The sequence below is a fragment of the Agrilus planipennis genome, unplaced genomic scaffold (assembly GCF_000699045.2).
Source record: "Agrilus planipennis isolate EAB-ADULT unplaced genomic scaffold, Apla_2.0 scaffold21, whole genome shotgun sequence".
Taxonomy (NCBI): Eukaryota; Metazoa; Arthropoda; class Insecta; order Coleoptera; family Buprestidae; genus Agrilus; species Agrilus planipennis.
The window spans coordinates 1,938,854-1,957,538 of NW_020439030.1; the positions used below are offsets into that span (position 1 = coordinate 1,938,854).

Genomic DNA, 18,685 nt, shown 5'->3' on the forward strand with positions numbered 1-18,685 from the left:
GTAATAAATTTCATTTTTCATTTATTCTACAACTGTTAATAACAAAAACGATAAATAATATTTTCATGCACCTACATAAACTAATGTATTAAAAATTAAGGTCGGAAATTAAAAAAAAGAATTATTTTGTTCTTACCTCTCTCTCAGATCTATGACATCAACTTTAATTCCCTTAGCTGACCCTGACCTAGTGATATTGGTCACAAACTCGAACGTTAAACACGAACTAACCGGAAGTGAATATTCAACAAGGAAACAGCAATGTCAGCAGGCCGCCCTTCTACTTAAAAAGCTCAGTTTAAGGGACGCCACCCTCGCCGATATCGACTGTATGAAAATAAAATTAATATATTTTACAGTCGAGTCAAATCAGGAAGGCAAAGTCCTTAATAAATTATCGCATTTCAGAGGTGGAAAAGTAGTGAAATACCTGTCACATTCTTATTCAAATAGTTTATTGCGGGCTTCGCCTTCCGAACTTGACCCGACTATAAAAATGAAACTCACACACTCAATTTGTTTTGTTTGTGATAAATTATTTAAGACACGTTTAAAAGAAAAGGAACAAGATATAGTGAAGTAGCTTTCTCTCCCTCTCAGTCAAATAAATTATTGCCGACTTCGCCTTCCGAAACTGACTCAGCTAGAAAACTTAAATTCATGGTCTCAATTTGTTTTGTTTGTATTAAATAATTGAATTAAGAGATAAATTTAATTAGCATGAGGGACGAAACGATGTGGCGAAGTACCTTTCGCTCCGTCTCGATCAAACAATTTATTGCACACTTCGCCTTCCGAAACTGACCCAACCACAAATATAAAACTCATCACACTCTAAATTTATTTTACTTGAAATAAATTGCACTACAAGGCAGCTAAGTTTTAATATCGTAAGATGCAAATAATTTATTGTGGACTTCGCCTTCCGAAACTGACCCGACCACAACAATAAAACTCATCACTTTCTTTTTTTTTTGCTTTTGATAAATTATTGCACTAGAAGACAGCTAAGTTTAAACATCGTAAAATGCAATACAAAGTAGTAAATAGTTTTCTTTCAGTCAAATAAATAATTTTTGTGGACTTCGCCTTCCGAATTTGACCAACTACAAAAATAAACTCACAGTGATTAACTTGCTTTACAGATCTGAAGTCGATAGGAACAGATGAAGAAATTGTGAAGCGAATTCGTCACGTCGTCACGGAGATCGAAAGAACCGTTCAGGCCGCAGAAGCCCTCAAAGAGAAAGATTTCGTAAAATTCGGAAAATTAATGGTACAAAGTCACAACTCTTTGAGGGACGATTACGAAGTGTCTTGTCCCGAATTGGATACTTTGGTTGAATTGGCACTACAAGTGGATGGAGTTTTGGGAAGCAGGATGACCGGGGGTGGTTTTGGGGGCTGTACAGTTACATTGGTAAGAAAACTACAAAAAAAGGATTGTTGCACTTGTACAAGTAATAATAGTAATAAATGTAGACGAGACTTGGAAGCAAAATATTTATACATTCCATAAATTAAAAAGAAAAATAATTTGCAACAAAATATTTACTTTATTATTTAATATTTGCTATTAGATTATATGAAAAAAAGAATATTTTTTTATTTACAGGCTTACAAAAACGCTGTTGATGAAGTTATCCGTAATATTACAAAAAAATTTAAAGGAAAACCAACATTCTATATTTGTACTCCTAGAGATGGTGCCAAAATCCTCAGCTTGTAAAAAAAGGACAAAATTGTAGAAATATTGATGACAATATCGGGTAGGAACCTATTTTCCAATACAATAGCTAATACGTTTTGTACATAAATTAAATAAACATTAAATAAATCAAGTAAATGTAATAAATAAAACAATCGACTCTGCTTCTTTTTTGTGTGGTTATGTTTTTTGTCGTTTGTCTCCACGTGCAAGTAGGTATTAGGCGCATACACTATAAAAACAATTTTATTCATTCAATTATAACTTTCCAACTTTAAAAAAATGTTTCCATTTCAGGTTTTCATTTCAATTTCAAACTTAATAAAAAATTTAAATAAAGCGCTAAAAAGAATGGCCATTTTGAAAATTCAAACAGAAGCTTCACGCCTACTTTCATTAACATTTAATCGGGTCCCAAGTTTTGAAACTATCGCAAGTAATCATTTTAATTTCCTTATAATTTATTTTAGTCTATTAAAATAAATTGCTTAGTGTTAAATGTTACTGTCACGATATTCGTACCCCTTTGTTCGGTTATTAATGTTTAAATTATTTCGTATTATGTAATATGCAGTTTTATCTTTATATTGCACGTAGGAAATGCACCACATCATAATAAACGTCTATCAATTCAATAGAAATTCTTTATAGCTGGTTATTACTTACCTGATAATACGTTACATAATACTTAAGTAAATTAATACTGTTTCTTATTACTTACGTAGTAATGATTAATATTATTAGAATAAAAGAGACTACCGAGATTGGCCTGCAATTAGAGGTGTTCATGTGCTCATGTCTCCTCAATGATATGAGCCAATGTCACCCTGAACCATTACCTCTCAGTAATAGTGAGTCCGAAGATAATAATTATAATGATANTCAATTCAATAGAAATTCTTTATAGCTGGTTATTACTTACCTGATAATACGTTACATAATACTTAAGTAAATTAATACTGTTTCTTATTACTTACTTTTTGTAACCAAATCACCTGAAACATTAGACAATCAACTAAAACAATTTTATATCCTTAACTGAATATTTTTACAATAGTAATACAAATTGAATAAAACTTTTTTAGACCTTTTTAACGTAAAAAAACTAAATACGGATTTATTTTACGCAATAAAAAGTCTTATATGAACGTAAGATTTGACTCAAGTTACTGAAATTTCCTTATCATTAATTTTATTTATAGTTTCAAGTTAATTCTTATGTCAAAATATATTCACCGATAGTAAAAAAATTTACGATTATCTAGTGAATAATAATAATCAGATCAACTATTTAGTGAGCGTTATCTACACTTAAGAAATAAAAGATAAAAATGATACAGATGTTTTCGTTCAGAATAAAATGAATGAATGAATGAAAGCCTAAGCCAACCCGTAATTCAACAAAAATTGATCGATTTACATTTTGCGTATCAATTTTCAGTGTTAGAACTATAAGTACCACACAAATACACTGATAAAGGATTGATAATTGCAGGCCCTTCCTCTCGTTACGGTAATTGTAGGAAGTCAAATACCTGGAGAAGAATCCGTTATTTTAACAACAAATGAAGCAGTAGATCCACCTTTAAAGGTTCAAATTGAAATGCCCAATAAGAATGCTTTAGTCAAAGTCATTCCACGTGGAAAACCAAAATGGGCCAATTACGTAAGAGGTATTAAAAAAAAAAAACATAAAATAAAATTATCTACGTATTAGATAGAACAGCTTATATAAAATGAATAAACAATTACGCAAGCTTGTCCAAAACACAAAAAAAAATATTTAAATACAAATATAGAAACATTTATTAAGTACGTAATATTTAAATATAAATAAAATACTGTTTCAAAAAAATACAAATATAAATCTTTAAGAAGTATTTCAAATACTGAAATAAATATTGCAGTTTACAAATTAGTTATATTTTAAAAATGAAGTTCAAAAATCACTATTAGCACTGTTTAGTGAATGTTTCAGAAGTGGGCAAACTTTAGCGTTCTTAAGAAAATGGTTGGTCAATGCCAATATTGGCTGATTACCAATCTTGGCCCAGAAATCTGCTTTAGCATCCTTAATGTATATCTCTACATTGCTTTGTAACACCAGTACCTATTTCAGTATAGTAACAGTTTTGATCAAAAACAAAACATTAACAATCTTTAGTATATGGTCTAGAACCATTTTTAGTTCTGGACCAACCTTAGCACTATTATGTGAATTTAATTTAATTTTTAGTGCAGTTGGTAATATTCACAAAACTATACAAAATTTGACAATACTCTGGTCACTAAACAGTGCTATCAATTGATTAAATAAGAGTGCTATAACTATCTATTTGGGAACGGCTACAGTTTAGTAGTTAACTGGTCGGTAAAATAATAAATAAATCTCAAAGCAATCGGAGCTTACAAAATGTCTCTGTGCTTTTAACACTACCCATGGATGGTCCTAGACCCAAATATTTACTTTAAAACCCTTTAGTAAACATCACTACAGTGCTATTGCTTCACCAATCAGCTAAGTAACAATTCTGATTCAAAAATTAATCACCATTAGCACTCTCTAGGAAGTGATCTATAACCATCTTTAGTTTTAGGCCAATTATAGCACTCTGTAAATTTAATTTGATTCTTAATACAGTTGGTAATTAAATAAGGGTGCCATAACTATTTCTTCAAAAACATCTACAGTGAAGTTGCTAACTATTCGGTAATATAACAAATTAATCTCAAATCAATCAGAACAACTTTAGCATTCTGAAGTAAATTTAATTTGATTCATAATACAGTTGGTTATATAATAGTAACAATTTTGATCCAAAAATCACTATTAACACTCTCTAGCAAATGGTCTACAGCCATCCTTGGTTCTAGACCAACTTTAGCATTCTTAAGTGAGTTCAATTTGATTCATAATACAGTTGGTTATATAAAAGTAACAATTTTGATCAAAAAATCACTATTAACACTCTCTAGCAAATAGTCTGGAACTATCCTTAGTTCTGGACTAACTTAAGCATTCTTAAGTAAGTTTAATTTGTTTCTTAATGCAGTTGGTTATATTATAGTAAAAAATTCGATTCAAAAATCACTATTAGCACTCTCTAGCAAATAGTCTAGAACCATTCTTAGTTCTAGACCAACTTTAGCATACTTAAGTAAGTTTAATTTGTTTCTTAATGCAGTTTGTTATATTCTAGTAACAATTTTGATCCAAAAATCACTATTAACACTCTCTAGCAAATGGTCTGGAACTATCCTTAGTTCTAGACCAACTTTAGCATACTTAAGTAAGTTTAATTTGTTTCTTAATGCAGTTTGTTATATTCTAGTAACAATTTTGATCCAAAAATCACTATTAACACTCTCTAGCAAATGGTCTGGAACTATCCTTAGTTCTAGACCAACTTTAGCATACTTAAGTAAGTTTAATTTGTTTCTTAATGCAGTTTGTTATATTCTAGTAACAATTTTGATCTAAAAATTACTATTAACACTCTCTAGCAAATAGTCTGGAACTATCCTTAGTTATGGACCAACTTAAGCATTCTTAAGTAAGTTTAATTTAATTCTTAGTACAGTTGGTTATATTATAGTAACAATTATGATACAAAAATCACTATTAACACTCTCTAGCAAATAGTATAGAACTATCCTTAGTTCTGGACCAACTTAAGCATTCTTAAGTAAGTTTAATTTGTTTCTTAATGCAGTTGGTTATATTATAATAACAATCTTGATCAAAAATTGTCACTCTCTGGTGGACGGTCCAGAACTGTTTAACACCGGACCAACTTTAGTTAAGTAAAACTTTGATTTTTAGTGTAGTTAGTAATCTTTACCAACTGTACCAATTGTGGCAGTGTTCTGGTCACTAAAGAATTGCCAACAATAAATAAAATAAGGGTGCTTTAGCCATCTGTATCATCATTATAAATTAATCTCAAAGCAATCAGAACAAGATGACACTGTGTATTTAACATCGCCTACCAGCGTTGACTGACTACCCAGAAATCTACTTTAGCACACTATTAGTGAATATCACTATAGTGGTTGCTTCACCAGTACGTGTGTCCACATAGTAACAATTTCGATTCAAAAACCATCATTCGCCCATTCTATGTAAATGGTGTATAACCATCTTTAGTTATGGGCCATCTTTAGCACTCTTAAGTAAATTTGATTTGATTTCTATTGCAATTAGTAGTAGGTCTACTTTAGCACTCTTTAGTAATTTAATTTTTAACAACAAACCAAACGTACTTTAACTGTTTATAGTTAAACAACATTATTCCTTCTGTCATCAGCTTAAATGTTATCAATTTACAAATAAAATTAACAATAAATTTCAAAGGCATTTGACACTATTTAGCATATACAGTTTTTTTAATCATTAGTATCAGTGTTGTGCCAACGTTTGCACATTTTTATGAATAGTATCTACTTTATTGAGTTTTCTGCTAACTTTAGGACTACTTAGTAAGCTGACTGTTAATATTTTAATACCATTAATACGATTGCAGTTTAGCCATATTGTGTTTCAGGAGTAATTTCCAAATACAAGGGTAATTTACCATCATTCCAAGCAGTTATTGCAACAAGTGTGCCAACGGGTGGAGGACTATCTAGTAGCGCGTCTTTTGAGGTAGCAACATACACTTTTTTAGATGCTTTAAATGGAAATAGTTCAGTGTCGTAAGTTCATAAATTTAAACAAATTTTAGAAACGATATTTTGATGTAATGTTTTGTGACATAGTCCTATAGAAAAAGCATTAATTTGCCAAAAAGCTGAACACGACTTCGCAGATGTACCATGTGGCGTCATGGATCAATTTATTTCCGTCATGGGCAAAAAGGATCATGCTCTTCTAATAGACTGCAGGTAAAATTAATTACTTCATAAAGATTATGTAATAAAATGGTACCTACTTATTAATGAAAAAAAAAAAATTCGTATTTTGAGATGAAACTTTATTTACATACGTAATTTCGTGTATTATTATCACCCTGTACAACAAAAAAACGTGTCCATGATAACATTACTTATTTTATAGATTGTACGTGTATATTTATGACATTATGTTTATATATGTACATATATTAAATACTTTTATGACGTGCCATTAAGTTCGTAACAGATATTTTAAAAATTACAACGTGCCTTATCTACTTAATAATAACTTAATACATTTTCTCTATCTATTTTATTTTTAACGACTAGTTTTCTTTATCTATAATAGTTTTAATTACTTAAATATATTATTAGCATTACTTGCTATTTATTTATTTCTTTATAGGATGGAAAAACCATAAATGAAAATTTTTACCTATTTTTTAGTAATGACTAAAACACGATGTAATAAATTTCATTTTTCATTTATTCTACAACTGTTAATAATAAAAACGATAAATAATATTTTCATGCACCTACATAAACTAATGTATTAAAAATTAAGGTCGGAAATTAAAAAAAAGAATTATTTTGTTCTTACCTCTCTCTCAGATCTATGACATCAACTTTAATTCCCTTAGCTGACCCTGACCTAGTGATATTGGTCACAAACTCGAACGTTAAACACGAACTAACCGGAAGTGAATATTCAACAAGGAAACAGCAATGTCAGCAGGCCGCCCTTCTACTTAAAAAGCTCAGTTTAAGGGACGCCACCCTCGCCGATATCGACTGTATGAAAATAAAATTAATATATTTTACAGTCGAGTCAAATCAGGAAGGCAAAGTCCTTAATAAATTATCGCATTTCAGAGGTGGAAAAGTAGTGAAATACCTGTCACATTCTTATTCAAATAGTTTATTGCGGGCTTCGCCTTCCGAACTTGACCCGACTATAAAAATGAAACTCACACACTCAATTTGTTTTGTTTGTGATAAATTATTTAAGACACGTTTAAAAGAAAAGGAACAAGATATAGTGAAGTAGCTTTCTCTCCCTCTCAGTCAAATAAATTATTGCCGACTTCGCCTTCCGAAACTGACTCAGCTAGAAAACTTAAATTCATGGTCTCAATTTGTTTTGTTTGTATTAAATAATTGAATTAAGAGATAAATTTAATTAGCATGAGGGACGAAACGATGTGGCGAAGTACCTTTCGCTCCGTCTCGATCAAACAATTTATTGCACACTTCGCCTTCCGAAACTGACCCAACCACAAATATAAAACTCATCACACTCTAAATTTATTTTACTTGAAATAAATTGCACTACAAGGCAGCTAAGTTTTAATATCGTAAGATGCAAATAATTTATTGTGGACTTCGCCTTCCGAAACTGACCCGACCACAACAATAAAACTCATCACTTTCTTTTTTTTTTGCTTTTGATAAATTATTGCACTAGAAGACAGCTAAGTTTAAACATCGTAAAATGCAATACAAAGTAGTAAATAGTTTTCTTTCAGTCAAATAAATAATTTTTGTGGACTTCGCCTTCCGAATTTGACCAACTACAAAAATAAACTCACAGTGATTAACTTGCTTTACAGATCTGAAGTCGATAGGAACAGATGAAGAAATTGTGAAGCGAATTCGTCACGTCGTCACGGAGATCGAAAGAACCGTTCAGGCCGCAGAAGCCCTCAAAGAGAAAGATTTCGTAAAATTCGGAAAATTAATGGTACAAAGTCACAACTCTTTGAGGGACGATTACGAAGTGTCTTGTCCCGAATTGGATACTTTGGTTGAATTGGCACTACAAGTGGATGGAGTTTTGGGAAGCAGGATGACCGGGGGTGGTTTTGGGGGCTGTACAGTTACATTGGTAAGAAAACTACAAAAAAAGGATTGTTGCACTTGTACAAGTAATAATAGTAATAAATGTAGACGAGACTTGGAAGCAAAATATTTATACATTCCATAAATTAAAAAGAAAAATAATTTGCAACAAAATATTTACTTTATTATTTAATATTTGCTATTAGATTATATGAAAAAAAGAATATTTTTTTATTTACAGGCTTACAAAAACGCTGTTGATGAAGTTATCCGTAATATTACAAAAAAATTTAAAGGAAAACCAACATTCTATATTTGTACTCCTAGAGATGGTGCCAAAATCCTCAGCTTGTAAAAAAAGGACAAAATTGTAGAAATATTGATGACAATATCGGGTAGGAACCTATTTTCCAATACAATAGCTAATACGTTTTGTACATAAATTAAATAAACATTAAATAAATCAAGTAAATGTAATAAATAAAACAATCGACTCTGCTTCTTTTTTGTGTGGTTATGTTTTTTGTCGTTTGTCTCCACGTGCAAGTAGGTATTAGGCGCATACACTATAAAAACAATTTTATTCATTCAATTATAACTTTCCAACTTTAAAAAAATGTTTCCATTTCAGGTTTTCATTTCAATTTCAAACTTAATAAAAAATTTAAATAAAGCGCTAAAAAGAATGGCCATTTTGAAAATTCAAACAGAAGCTTCACGCCTACTTTCATTAACATTTAATCGTCAATTTTTTGATAATTACACTTATGTCTTAAGTATTTCAATCTTTCGATAGTTACCTACCATTTATTATAAACAGTAATTATAATATAATAAATAATAAATAGGCAATAAAGCAATTTCCAGCACAAAAAACTTTAGATAATGTGATTGGTAGTCCTTTTTAACCAATAACAACAAAATATTCAAATTATCCGTTATTTTCAAAATTCAAATAGTTGGATAATTCCAAATCAACAGAAATTGAAAAACTAGTGTTAAATTATACTTTTCTTTATTGTAGACATAATAATAGTTGCTTATAACACAATTTGTAACCTATTGTATAGATATAATAAAATTGTTTAAGATATATTTACAATTTAAAATATAAATTATGTGTAAACTATCAGCTATTTTTAGTTCGCATTCTAATTTCTTGTAAGAGAAATGCCTTTAAGCTTGGGTCATCAATTTTTTCATTAATTTCTTTTATTGCTTTCTCTCCACCGTCTTTAAAATAGTTATTCAATTTTTCAGCATATTCTATCCAGACACAATTGGCACAACCAGACATACAACAAGTAGTTGGTGTATCAGGAAAATCATTTTCGTTTTCATTTTCTTTTCTTCCATCACTTTTCCCCTCTTTATTATTCATATCACTGGATATACGTAAAACGTTGAATTTAATTACCAGAACAGCTGTTGAAAGAAATTGTTCTCTTAATTCAATATTACATCGTAAAATAGGAAGAAACATTATAAGGGTATTTTTTTTATTAATTTTGAGAACGTTTTATTTACTTTAATCACACTATCTGTTCTTTTTCTCTCTTGTATAATCCAAAATGTAATTCGTGTAACGTTAATTTGAATTCATTTATTTTAAAATTAATTACAAATGGTGGCAAAAATTGAGTCAACAGGTTGAGCAAGATATTTTTGATAATTATTTTTTTTATAGTTGGCTTTATCCGATAATTATTGTAATTTTAAAAAACTGGCAATTTAAGAATTAAGGGGGTTATTGAGACACATGCAATTAATTATCAAAAAAGTGTGGTTATAACTCAATATTGACAAAATTGACAGGTCTTTAAGCCGAAATTCTATCTGAATAGGAAGTGCTGATTTTCCTAGTAATTGTGAATAAAATGTAGTCTAATTAAAAGCAAATATTCATTATTTATTCATAATTGTTCTGGCGTTTCTCTTTTTTTATTGTGTTTTTATTCCTTAAATAGAAAAGCAATGAGTGTGCAGTGTCACAGGAAGTTTTAGTGGTGTTTCAAAAAGAGAAAGTTAAGAAGCATGTCTTTATTTAAGGGTTTTCGAGTTCTTGAAAAATCAAAACCACCCAATCCTCATAGTATATTGCTTGAATTTCGATCAAGAGAAGAAACTTTGCTGTTTGAATCCAATGCAGTTGCTGTTCTCTGTAAGTTCAATATTTCAAATAGAGCATCTCAAGAAAACCTCATATTGCCTTAAAATTGTAGCTGCACAAGAAACCGAAGCTGTTAAAAAACAATATACAAAGATAGCTGATGCTTATGCAAGCTTGGGAGTCTTACAGCTAAATGCTGGAGAATCCAGCATCTTATATCTTGTAATGGTTACAGGTTGCTTTTCAGTAGGCAAAATTGGCGACTCGGAAATTTTTCGAATAACACAGACACAATTTATTCCTTTACATTACCAACAAAATGAAGATAGAATTGTTGAAGTAATTGATTATTTATCTATTACTTTGCAGCCTTACAAAATTTATGTTTGTGTATTTTAAGGTGAGGAAATTACTCAATTCTGGTACACTTTATTTCTCCTGGAGTCCTAATCGTGGAGCAGCATTAGATTTGACTCTGTGTGCTCAAAGAAGGCAAAAAACTTTGCAAACAGACAATAGATTCTTTTGGTAATATATATTAATAATATGAAAAGTTACATTTTGTTATTGGTTCTAATTTAAGGAACCGTATGCTGTATATACATCTTGTTCGTTTTGGAGTAGACTGTAATTCATGGCTTGTCCAGGCTATGTGTGGATCAGTTGAAATAAGAACAGTGTATGCTGGACACAGAAAGGCAACTGCAGCAGTCATTTCCAGGCTAAGCTGTGAAAGAGCAGGAACAAGGTAAAAATAATTTATTTACTGTAATGCATTATATTGTAGGTACAGTAAGTAAGCTCAATAAGAGCTCCATGATGGTAGAAAAGTTGCCATTTGTATACTTAGTTTACTGATTTATTTATTTATTCATTGCAGTTATTTATTTTTTAAAGGTTTAATGTTAGAGGAACTAATGATGAGGGCCATGTAGCAAATTTTGTTGAAACTGAACAAGTAATTTATTTGGATAATGAAATTGTTTCATATTTGCAAACACGAGGTTCAGTGCCTCTTTTCTGGGAGCAGCCAGGTGTTCAAGTACTACTTATTTTCATCAGATTGCTTCAAAATGAACTTACATTTGTGTTCTTAGGTTGGAGCCCACAAAGTCAAAATATCTCGAGGTTTTGAAGCATCTAAGGCAGCGTTTGATCGTCATATGCAAACTTTAAAGCAGCGCTATGGCAGTCAAGTAATAGTTAATTTATTGGGCACTAGTGTTATTGGTAGCAAAGAGGGGGAAGCTCTACTGAGTCACGAATTTCAGGTATGTAAATTTTTAATGTTATATTTAAAAACGTTTTTAAAAGAGATAAAAGATACTTTTTTCTAGAAACACCATAAAGAGTCTGCGCATGCAGATACTCCGCATATTGTGTTTGACTACCATCAGGAATGTAGGGGCGGTAATCAAACTAATTTAGCTAAACTTAAGGCAAGAGTAGAACAAAAAATGCAAGAATTCGGATTTTATCATGCACAAGGTCGAAACGTTTGCAGGTAAAATAGCTATAACATATTTTGTTTTATTAAATGCAAATTAATTTTTTTATTATCTCCTTTTCAGCTTACAAACTGGAACGATTCGTACTAACTGTCTAGACTGTTTAGATAGAACAAATTGCGTTCAAACATTCTTTGGTTTAGAGGTAAATAACTTACATAGATTAATAATTATTAAGCGTATTATAAACAGTTCATTATTAAATTGATTGATCAGGTATTAGCAAAACAATTGGTTGCAATGCAATTGGTTGATAAGAAACAAACAGTGACCCGATTCGAAGAAGTCTTTAAACAAATGTGGATAAATAATGGAAATGAAGTAAGCAAAATTTATGCAGGTACCGGAGCCATACAGGGAGGATCTAAGGTGTATTTTTAATCATAAAATTAAAAATTATTTGCTTTCTAAACGTTCTTTGAACTTTAGCTGATTGACGGAGCACGATCAGCAGCCAGAACAATTCAAAACAATCTCCTTGATAACTCAAAGCAAGAAGCCATTGATGTACTTTTAGTAGGGTCAACACTTGATAGTGAATTAGCGGACCGTGCTAGAACATTGCTACCCTACAACACATTGCATGGTAAGTACCAAAAAAAGATAGAAAAAAAGAAAGTCAAGTAAATTTTATCTGCAAACCCTAAACTGAAAAATTGATCCGCATTGTAGCACCTCCTCATGTACTACGTGAAATGTGTAATCTCTACAAAGAGTACACCTCTCCTATAACAGCTCGTGTGGCAGTTGGTACTTATAATGTTAATGGAGGAAAACATTTCCGCAGTGTAGTTTACAAAGACGTATCTTTATCCGATTGGTTATTAGACTCTCATCTTCTTAACGGGTCTAAACTCGTCAATGTATCTCACGAAGAGGTCGCTCAAATTCCTGTCGACATCTTCGCCGTTGGTTTCGAGGAAATCGTAGACCTAAACGCCGCCAATATTATGGCTGCCAGCAGTGAAAATGCTAAAAGTTGGGCTGAGGAATTACAAAAAGTCTTGTCACGCGATAAACCTTATGCTCTGCTTACATATCAACAGTTGGTGGGGGTTTGTTTGTACATTTACGTCAGACCAGAGCACGTACCATACATACGAGACGTTGCCATCGATTCAGTAAAGACTGGACTGGGGGGAGCAACTGGCAAGTTGAACAAGGGTGGCATAAAGAATGACAAAACAATAAAAATTGTGTTTTAGGTAATAAAGGAGCTGTCGCTATTCGATTTATATTTCATGCAACGACTGTGTGTTTTGTTTGTGCCCACTTTGCTGCTGGGCAATCACAGGTCAATGAAAGGAATGCAGATTACGCCGAAATTACCAGGCGAATTGCATTTCCAATGGTAAAATTTTCATTATATCATTTCATCATAAAAACAATTGTTCAAGTAATTAATCTTTAGAATATCACATTGTTTATTGTCGTAAACAGATTAAACAAAACAAAATTAATTTGAGATAGAAAGCATTAATACATAACATAAAAATTATAAACATCTATAACATTTGTCAATGAGAGGATCAAACAGTAATAAAAATCATAAAAAAAGTTTAATGTCTTCTAAGCTAATTCTTCGTGATAGGTTTTGATTTAAAAGTTTAATCCTATAGGAAATCTATTTGTATTTTTAAAATCATTGTAGGGTCGTTCCTTAAACTCCCACGAGTACGTGTTTTGGTGTGGAGATTTTAATTATCGAGTTGATATGGACAAAGAAGAGATGAAGGAATTAATTCGTCAGGGTGACTTAGAAACGGTCCTAGAATTCGATCAGTTAAAGGTACTTTTGGTTGTATATATTTAATGTAGCCCCTTCATATTATGACGTATGTATGTAGAAACAACGCGAAGCGGGAAATGTGTTCAAGAACTTCATAGAAGGCGATGTTACATTTCCACCAACTTATAAATATGACTTGTTCAGTGACGACTACGACACCAGCGAAAAATGTCGTGCTCCTGCATGGACTGATCGAGTGCTGTGGAAACGTCGACAAATGGGGTTAGAGAACTCTGGTCGTAACGACAACTGGTCTCCTGGTACCTTGGTGTACTATGGTCGTGCGGAGTTAAAACAGAGCGACCATAGACCAGTTATTGCTGTGATAGATATCGAAGCTTGCCAAGTCGATCCGGAAAGAAGGGATCAAATATTTTTCCAGGTAATAATTTTTCTTCTGGAAAGGTTCAATTTTTTTTACCAATGTTAGATCTTACGTTACACATCGTTGGAAACTTCTAAAAGGGCATTTTTACATTAGGTAATTGCCAACTTGGGACCTCCAGATGGAACTATTATAATCCATTGTGAGACTCCCCCCGAGAACGCAGATGGTACAGTGTTTGATGATAATTTAATGATGGTTTTGTTGAATGAGTTGTCTCATATTGGGGAGGTTATATTAGTAAGATTTGTAGCTGATACCATGTGGGTAACCTTTAGGGATGGTCAGTGTGCTCTTAGTGCAGCCGCGAAGAAGGTTGTACGGGTAATATACTCATAGCTCTCAAATGTCATGGAATTATTTTATTAAGCTTATTTAATTTTGCTGCAGGTATTGGACTATAATTTAACGATTTCTTTAAAAACCCCGAACTGGGTAAAGTTGGTGAAACAAGAAATTGATTTGTGTTCGAGTAACGCAGTTCCACTATATGAATCAAATTACACGTCAGATTACAATTGTAAGTTACAAATTAAAAAAGGTGTTTAAATAAACAATCTAATGGTGAATGGTTTTTAGGTCTAGGCATTCCAGAAGTTAATAAAAATGTACCTCCTCGTCCAACCCCTCCTGTTAGGCCTCCACCACCTCCTGGAAGCGCTCCTCTTACTCCAAAAAGGACCATTCCAGTGGTAAGTACAAGCTTTTATTCATGTTGTGAATCTTTACTTTGCATTATCTAATTTGAAAATTGGTTGGTATGAAAATAGGCGGGTGTAATTAGCATTCCTCCCAAAGAAGCAGCCCCTCCTCCTAAAAATCCTCCACCAGATTTACCACCAGAAGAAACTGGTATTTATGAAGAAATTAATGACGAAGACATTAGTCGCCCTGAACCGCAAAACCCTCCCCCTCCACCACCTCGACTTGAAAATAACGGGAGCCAGAGGGGGCCACCACCTGTGCCCGCGAGATCTGCCCCACCCCCTCCTTTACCTGCTCGACCACCACGTTAAAATTGTTATTTAATCAAATGAAATTAAAAATATGGAGAATTGAATATGTAGAATACTTGAGGGATGCTTCATAACAATTTTGTTTCTTAGTTCGAATTTTATTGATATTAGGTTGATATTCTCTATAGAAAAAAATATGTCTAAGTATATACAAAACATTTATTGATGCGAATTTAATTAGAAAAATTACCGGATGGTTAATGGAAGGGTTATTTCATATGAAAGTATTTTAAATTTAATGTTGCACTCCCTTTAATTGTTGATAGAATTATATAAAACATGCATGCAGATTTTGAACTTTTAATTTTAAAATTTTATGGCACAATATTTTACATTTTCCATTGATTCCTAAATTTTTCCTAAACTATAAAAAATAGAGAATTTTTTTTAAATTCAAGAAAGTTAGTACTGATAGCTAATAAGAGAAGGAAAAAAATCTGATTTCTTTTAAGTAAGAATCTACTAGTACTGTAAAGGAAAAGGAAGAAATACATTAAATTTAAAAGTGCTTTAAATAGGAAATACCCGTTGATTAATAATTAATTTTAACACGAACAAAAAGGCATCTCTGTAATTACGTTATAAAAACTGAATACCTAGTCAAATAGTCAACAAAATATTTGTCTTTATAGATACATACAAGTAGTATGGCTGTGGCTGTTAAGATAATTTTGCAATATAATTAGCGATTTTTTGTTTTCAATTTTTAGTTACATGAGTGTAATCTCATTTTTTTGCGGCTGATTAGGTTGCTAACAAAGTTATTAAATATTTAGGCTTATATTATGGCAAATGATCAATTATTTTTTAATATTTGTTGTACTTGTCGATTAATCGATAAAGCGATAACTAATTCATTAACAGTGCGGAAAATATAGATAGGAGAAAATAATTATTTCTTTTAACCAATTAAAATAAAATTAACTGTAAAAATTTTTACAGTAAAAAGAAAGTAATGTTGTAGTTGTGCAGATGATGGGGCTTTCTCTCTCTCCATCAAGTATTACGCTAAAAAGGGTGGAGAGGGAGGTAGGGAAGACCTTGTAGAACACTGAATAAGTGTATATTAGGTGGGGGGAAGAGATGTGAAGACACAAGGGTTGAAAGTGAAGATTGAAAATGATAATTATTATTTAACTAATGAAACCTTTACTCGTAGGTAAGGCAAATAGGGGAAGGGATAGAGATGGCTTTGTAGAACAATAAAAAAGTTTTTAGGTGAAAGCGAAAGGGGGAGGCGCAGGGGATGAGTGATATAATTCCGTCGTCTGCACAATTACCATGTTTTGTATATCAATACGTAATTTTTGTATTTTTTGTAATGTCTGTTCAAGTACTTTGCAAAACCATATTCCATTTTTTCCTATTCTTTATTCCTATTATGTACATTATTATTAATAATAAAATGTTTAGTTTTTAATCGTAGCTGCAAAGAACAATATTTTTATAGACTTGATACGGTTTTATTTTTGTTATTTATACGTTTATTTATTATTCACTTTAAGTGTAACTTTATTGCCATTATGTATTTATTAAAAAATACTATTCTATTAAAATTTAACAAGTATTAATTGTAAAAACTATCACATAGTAGTACATATTTTTGAATGAAAAAAGATAAGAGTTATTGATTGATTGTATAGTATAATTTTTTTTTAATGAATTAATAAATGTCTGTAGTCGAAAAAATACGCACGCATTAAACGTAAATAAACATGTAAAATGTTTCTATGTAAAACTGTTTAAAGCGTATCAAAAGAAGCATTATAATGGATATTTTAATGACATAATTATGTGCTATACTATCCACTTTATAATATATTAGATCAATAAAACCAGTGTATCATAGTCTATCCTTTCTTTTATTTGAGTTAAATTAAAACAATACTTTTCGTAAAACTGACTCAGTTTCGTGAACCTCTAGTAAAACCTCGTCGAAATATTTGAAAAGCTACAAATTAATCACTAGTCTATTTTTTAATACAGTTCATTAGTGGATAGATCTAGATTTCTATTGAGCTCATTAGTTTTGCCGTAAATGACGTCATGTGACATCACTGTAGTCAGTTTTTTGACTTCATCAAAAATGTTGTATGGGCACTAATCAAATGGTATTTGTTAAGGGCACGCAGGCCTATAACGTTATGTTGGTAAAGTAATTATTTCACAAAAAGAATAAATAAAATTCATTTAAATTTAAAAACTTCATCTATTTCTGAATGTGTTTTCATTATTTAATGCTTTTTATTGTTTTTAAAGCTACAATTATCGATTAATTTTAATTCTTAATTACTTTTCAACCAGATTGCACCTATTTAAAATATTTGTGGGTGGTTTTTAATAATTTCCTCAAAGTTTATCTGAATTAGGACTTTTTTTGTAACATAAAACAAAATCTTATCTACCACATGTTAATGTTTTTGTAATAGGAATTCACCAATTAAAAAGTTGTTACGATCCCTATAATTTCCTTTAAAGTTGAGAAATAATGAAAGAGAGAAATTGGTCAGTAGTTTTGAAAGTTTCTTATTATATATAAAGGATTAAACTCAAGATTTCTGTAAAAAACATTCACGTACATTACTTTTATTGATACCATTTATTAGAATACTTTATCAAATACAGTTTAGAAAATAATAATGAGTTTCGTATACATAGTCTAAATTAAACAGTACATTTTAATATACTCAATGTTGCTGCTCTAATTCGTGTAGCACACAACATTGTTTATCGATATTAAAGACCTTTGTTATCAGATCAAGAGCATCACTAGTCGAAGTGTTGCGATTTATACCGAAAGTACACGGACTTCAATTCGTCCTGTAGCATCATGTTGACCATGCAAATCATGAAGCTTTCGGAATGTTATTGTTCCGGTTGTTAATTATGTAATTATTGTGTAATAAGTGATAGACAATTTAACAGTAGACAAAAGATTTTATGATGTGATATGTGATGTGACCTATCTAAAAATTGGGAACTCATAATAGCAAGAATTTAGGATCAGGAGTCCAGGTAGGAAATTTTCCGACGTTTCTATGTGGCTTCTTGACCAATTTAGATTGTTTATTATCCACCATTTTATCGAAGATGGTAATTGAATTAACTTTTCAAAACTTTATCGCATAATCAAAGCAAAGTTAATTAGCGTTATTAAGGGGAAACTCAAAAAAAAATTAAATTAGGCGCAACTAAAAGCAACTTTTCATTATTAATTAAAAATTTTTTCTTTGTATCGGTAACATATAAATATGGTTGAATATTCCTTAAGGATCAATAATTCAATCAATAACATTTGATGGTGCACGCAGATGTAAGAACCTAAGTATTAAATTACTATAATTGTAAAAAATACTTCCTAAAAAGTATCCAAGTACAAATACAAGTACTCTCCTTCATAGAGTATTTAAATACAAATAATACATACTTTCATGGAA

General features: G+C 31.1%; 3 protein-coding genes across 3 annotated transcripts in view; all 3 read left to right on the forward strand.

The window, feature by feature from the left end:
* Window positions 1-8,938, forward strand: part of LOC108741191 (galactokinase-like) — an 11,435-nt gene extending 2,497 nt beyond the window's left edge. Inside the window, exons 2-7 of the mRNA XM_018475893.2 lie at window positions 3,204-3,381; window positions 6,253-6,403; window positions 6,467-6,592; window positions 7,214-7,395; window positions 8,212-8,486; window positions 8,682-8,938. Coding sequence (XP_018331395.1) covers window positions 3,204-3,381; window positions 6,253-6,403; window positions 6,467-6,592; window positions 7,214-7,395; window positions 8,212-8,486; window positions 8,682-8,795 — 1,026 coding nt within the window. The 3' untranslated portion in view covers window positions 8,796-8,938. The remainder of the gene's footprint in view (window positions 1-3,203; window positions 3,382-6,252; window positions 6,404-6,466; window positions 6,593-7,213; window positions 7,396-8,211; window positions 8,487-8,681) is intronic.
* Window positions 112-1,872, forward strand: LOC112905013 (galactokinase-like). The gene is made up of 3 exons (XM_025976509.1): window positions 112-329; window positions 1,146-1,420; window positions 1,616-1,872. Exons 1-3 carry the CDS (start codon window positions 152-154, stop codon window positions 1,727-1,729), a joined length of 567 nt encoding a protein of 188 aa, XP_025832294.1. The 5' UTR covers window positions 112-151; the 3' UTR covers window positions 1,730-1,872.
* Window positions 8,939-10,239: 1,301 nt separating the features above from the next.
* On the forward strand, window positions 10,240-16,676 carry LOC108741067 (synaptojanin-1). The gene is made up of 18 exons (XM_018475694.1): window positions 10,240-10,601; window positions 10,663-10,889; window positions 10,951-11,078; window positions 11,134-11,298; window positions 11,448-11,592; window positions 11,648-11,821; window positions 11,888-12,054; window positions 12,122-12,203; window positions 12,275-12,427; window positions 12,488-12,644; window positions 12,731-13,207; window positions 13,264-13,409; window positions 13,710-13,847; window positions 13,906-14,229; window positions 14,329-14,556; window positions 14,623-14,752; window positions 14,812-14,924; window positions 15,003-16,676. Exons 1-18 carry the CDS (start codon window positions 10,475-10,477, stop codon window positions 15,246-15,248), a joined length of 3,327 nt encoding a protein of 1,108 aa, XP_018331196.1. The 5' UTR covers window positions 10,240-10,474; the 3' UTR covers window positions 15,249-16,676.
* Window positions 16,677-18,685: the final 2,009 nt, after the last annotated feature.

What these genes read in the sequence shown, in the direction of transcription:
- LOC108741067 (XM_018475694.1), top strand. Translation starts at nt 10,475, where the DNA reads ATGTCTTTATTTAAGGGTTTTCGAGTTCTTGAAAAATCAAAACCACCC. An exon ending in CAATGCAGTTGCTGTTCTCT is followed by an intron (nt 10,602 to 10,662) that starts GTAAGTTCAATA and finishes TTAAAATTGTAG; the next exon opens with CTGCACAAGAAACCGAAGCT. An exon ending in TGTGAAAGAGCAGGAACAAG is followed by an intron (nt 11,299 to 11,447) that starts GTAAAAATAATT and finishes TATTTTTTAAAG; the next exon opens with GTTTAATGTTAGAGGAACTA.
- LOC112905013 (XM_025976509.1), top strand. Translation starts at nt 152, where the DNA reads ATGACATCAACTTTAATTCCCTTAGCTGACCCTGACCTAGTGATATTG. An exon ending in CACCCTCGCCGATATCGACT is followed by an intron (nt 330 to 1,145) that starts GTATGAAAATAA and finishes CTTGCTTTACAG; the next exon opens with ATCTGAAGTCGATAGGAACA. An exon ending in GGGGCTGTACAGTTACATTG is followed by an intron (nt 1,421 to 1,615) that starts GTAAGAAAACTA and finishes TTTTATTTACAG; the next exon opens with GCTTACAAAAACGCTGTTGA.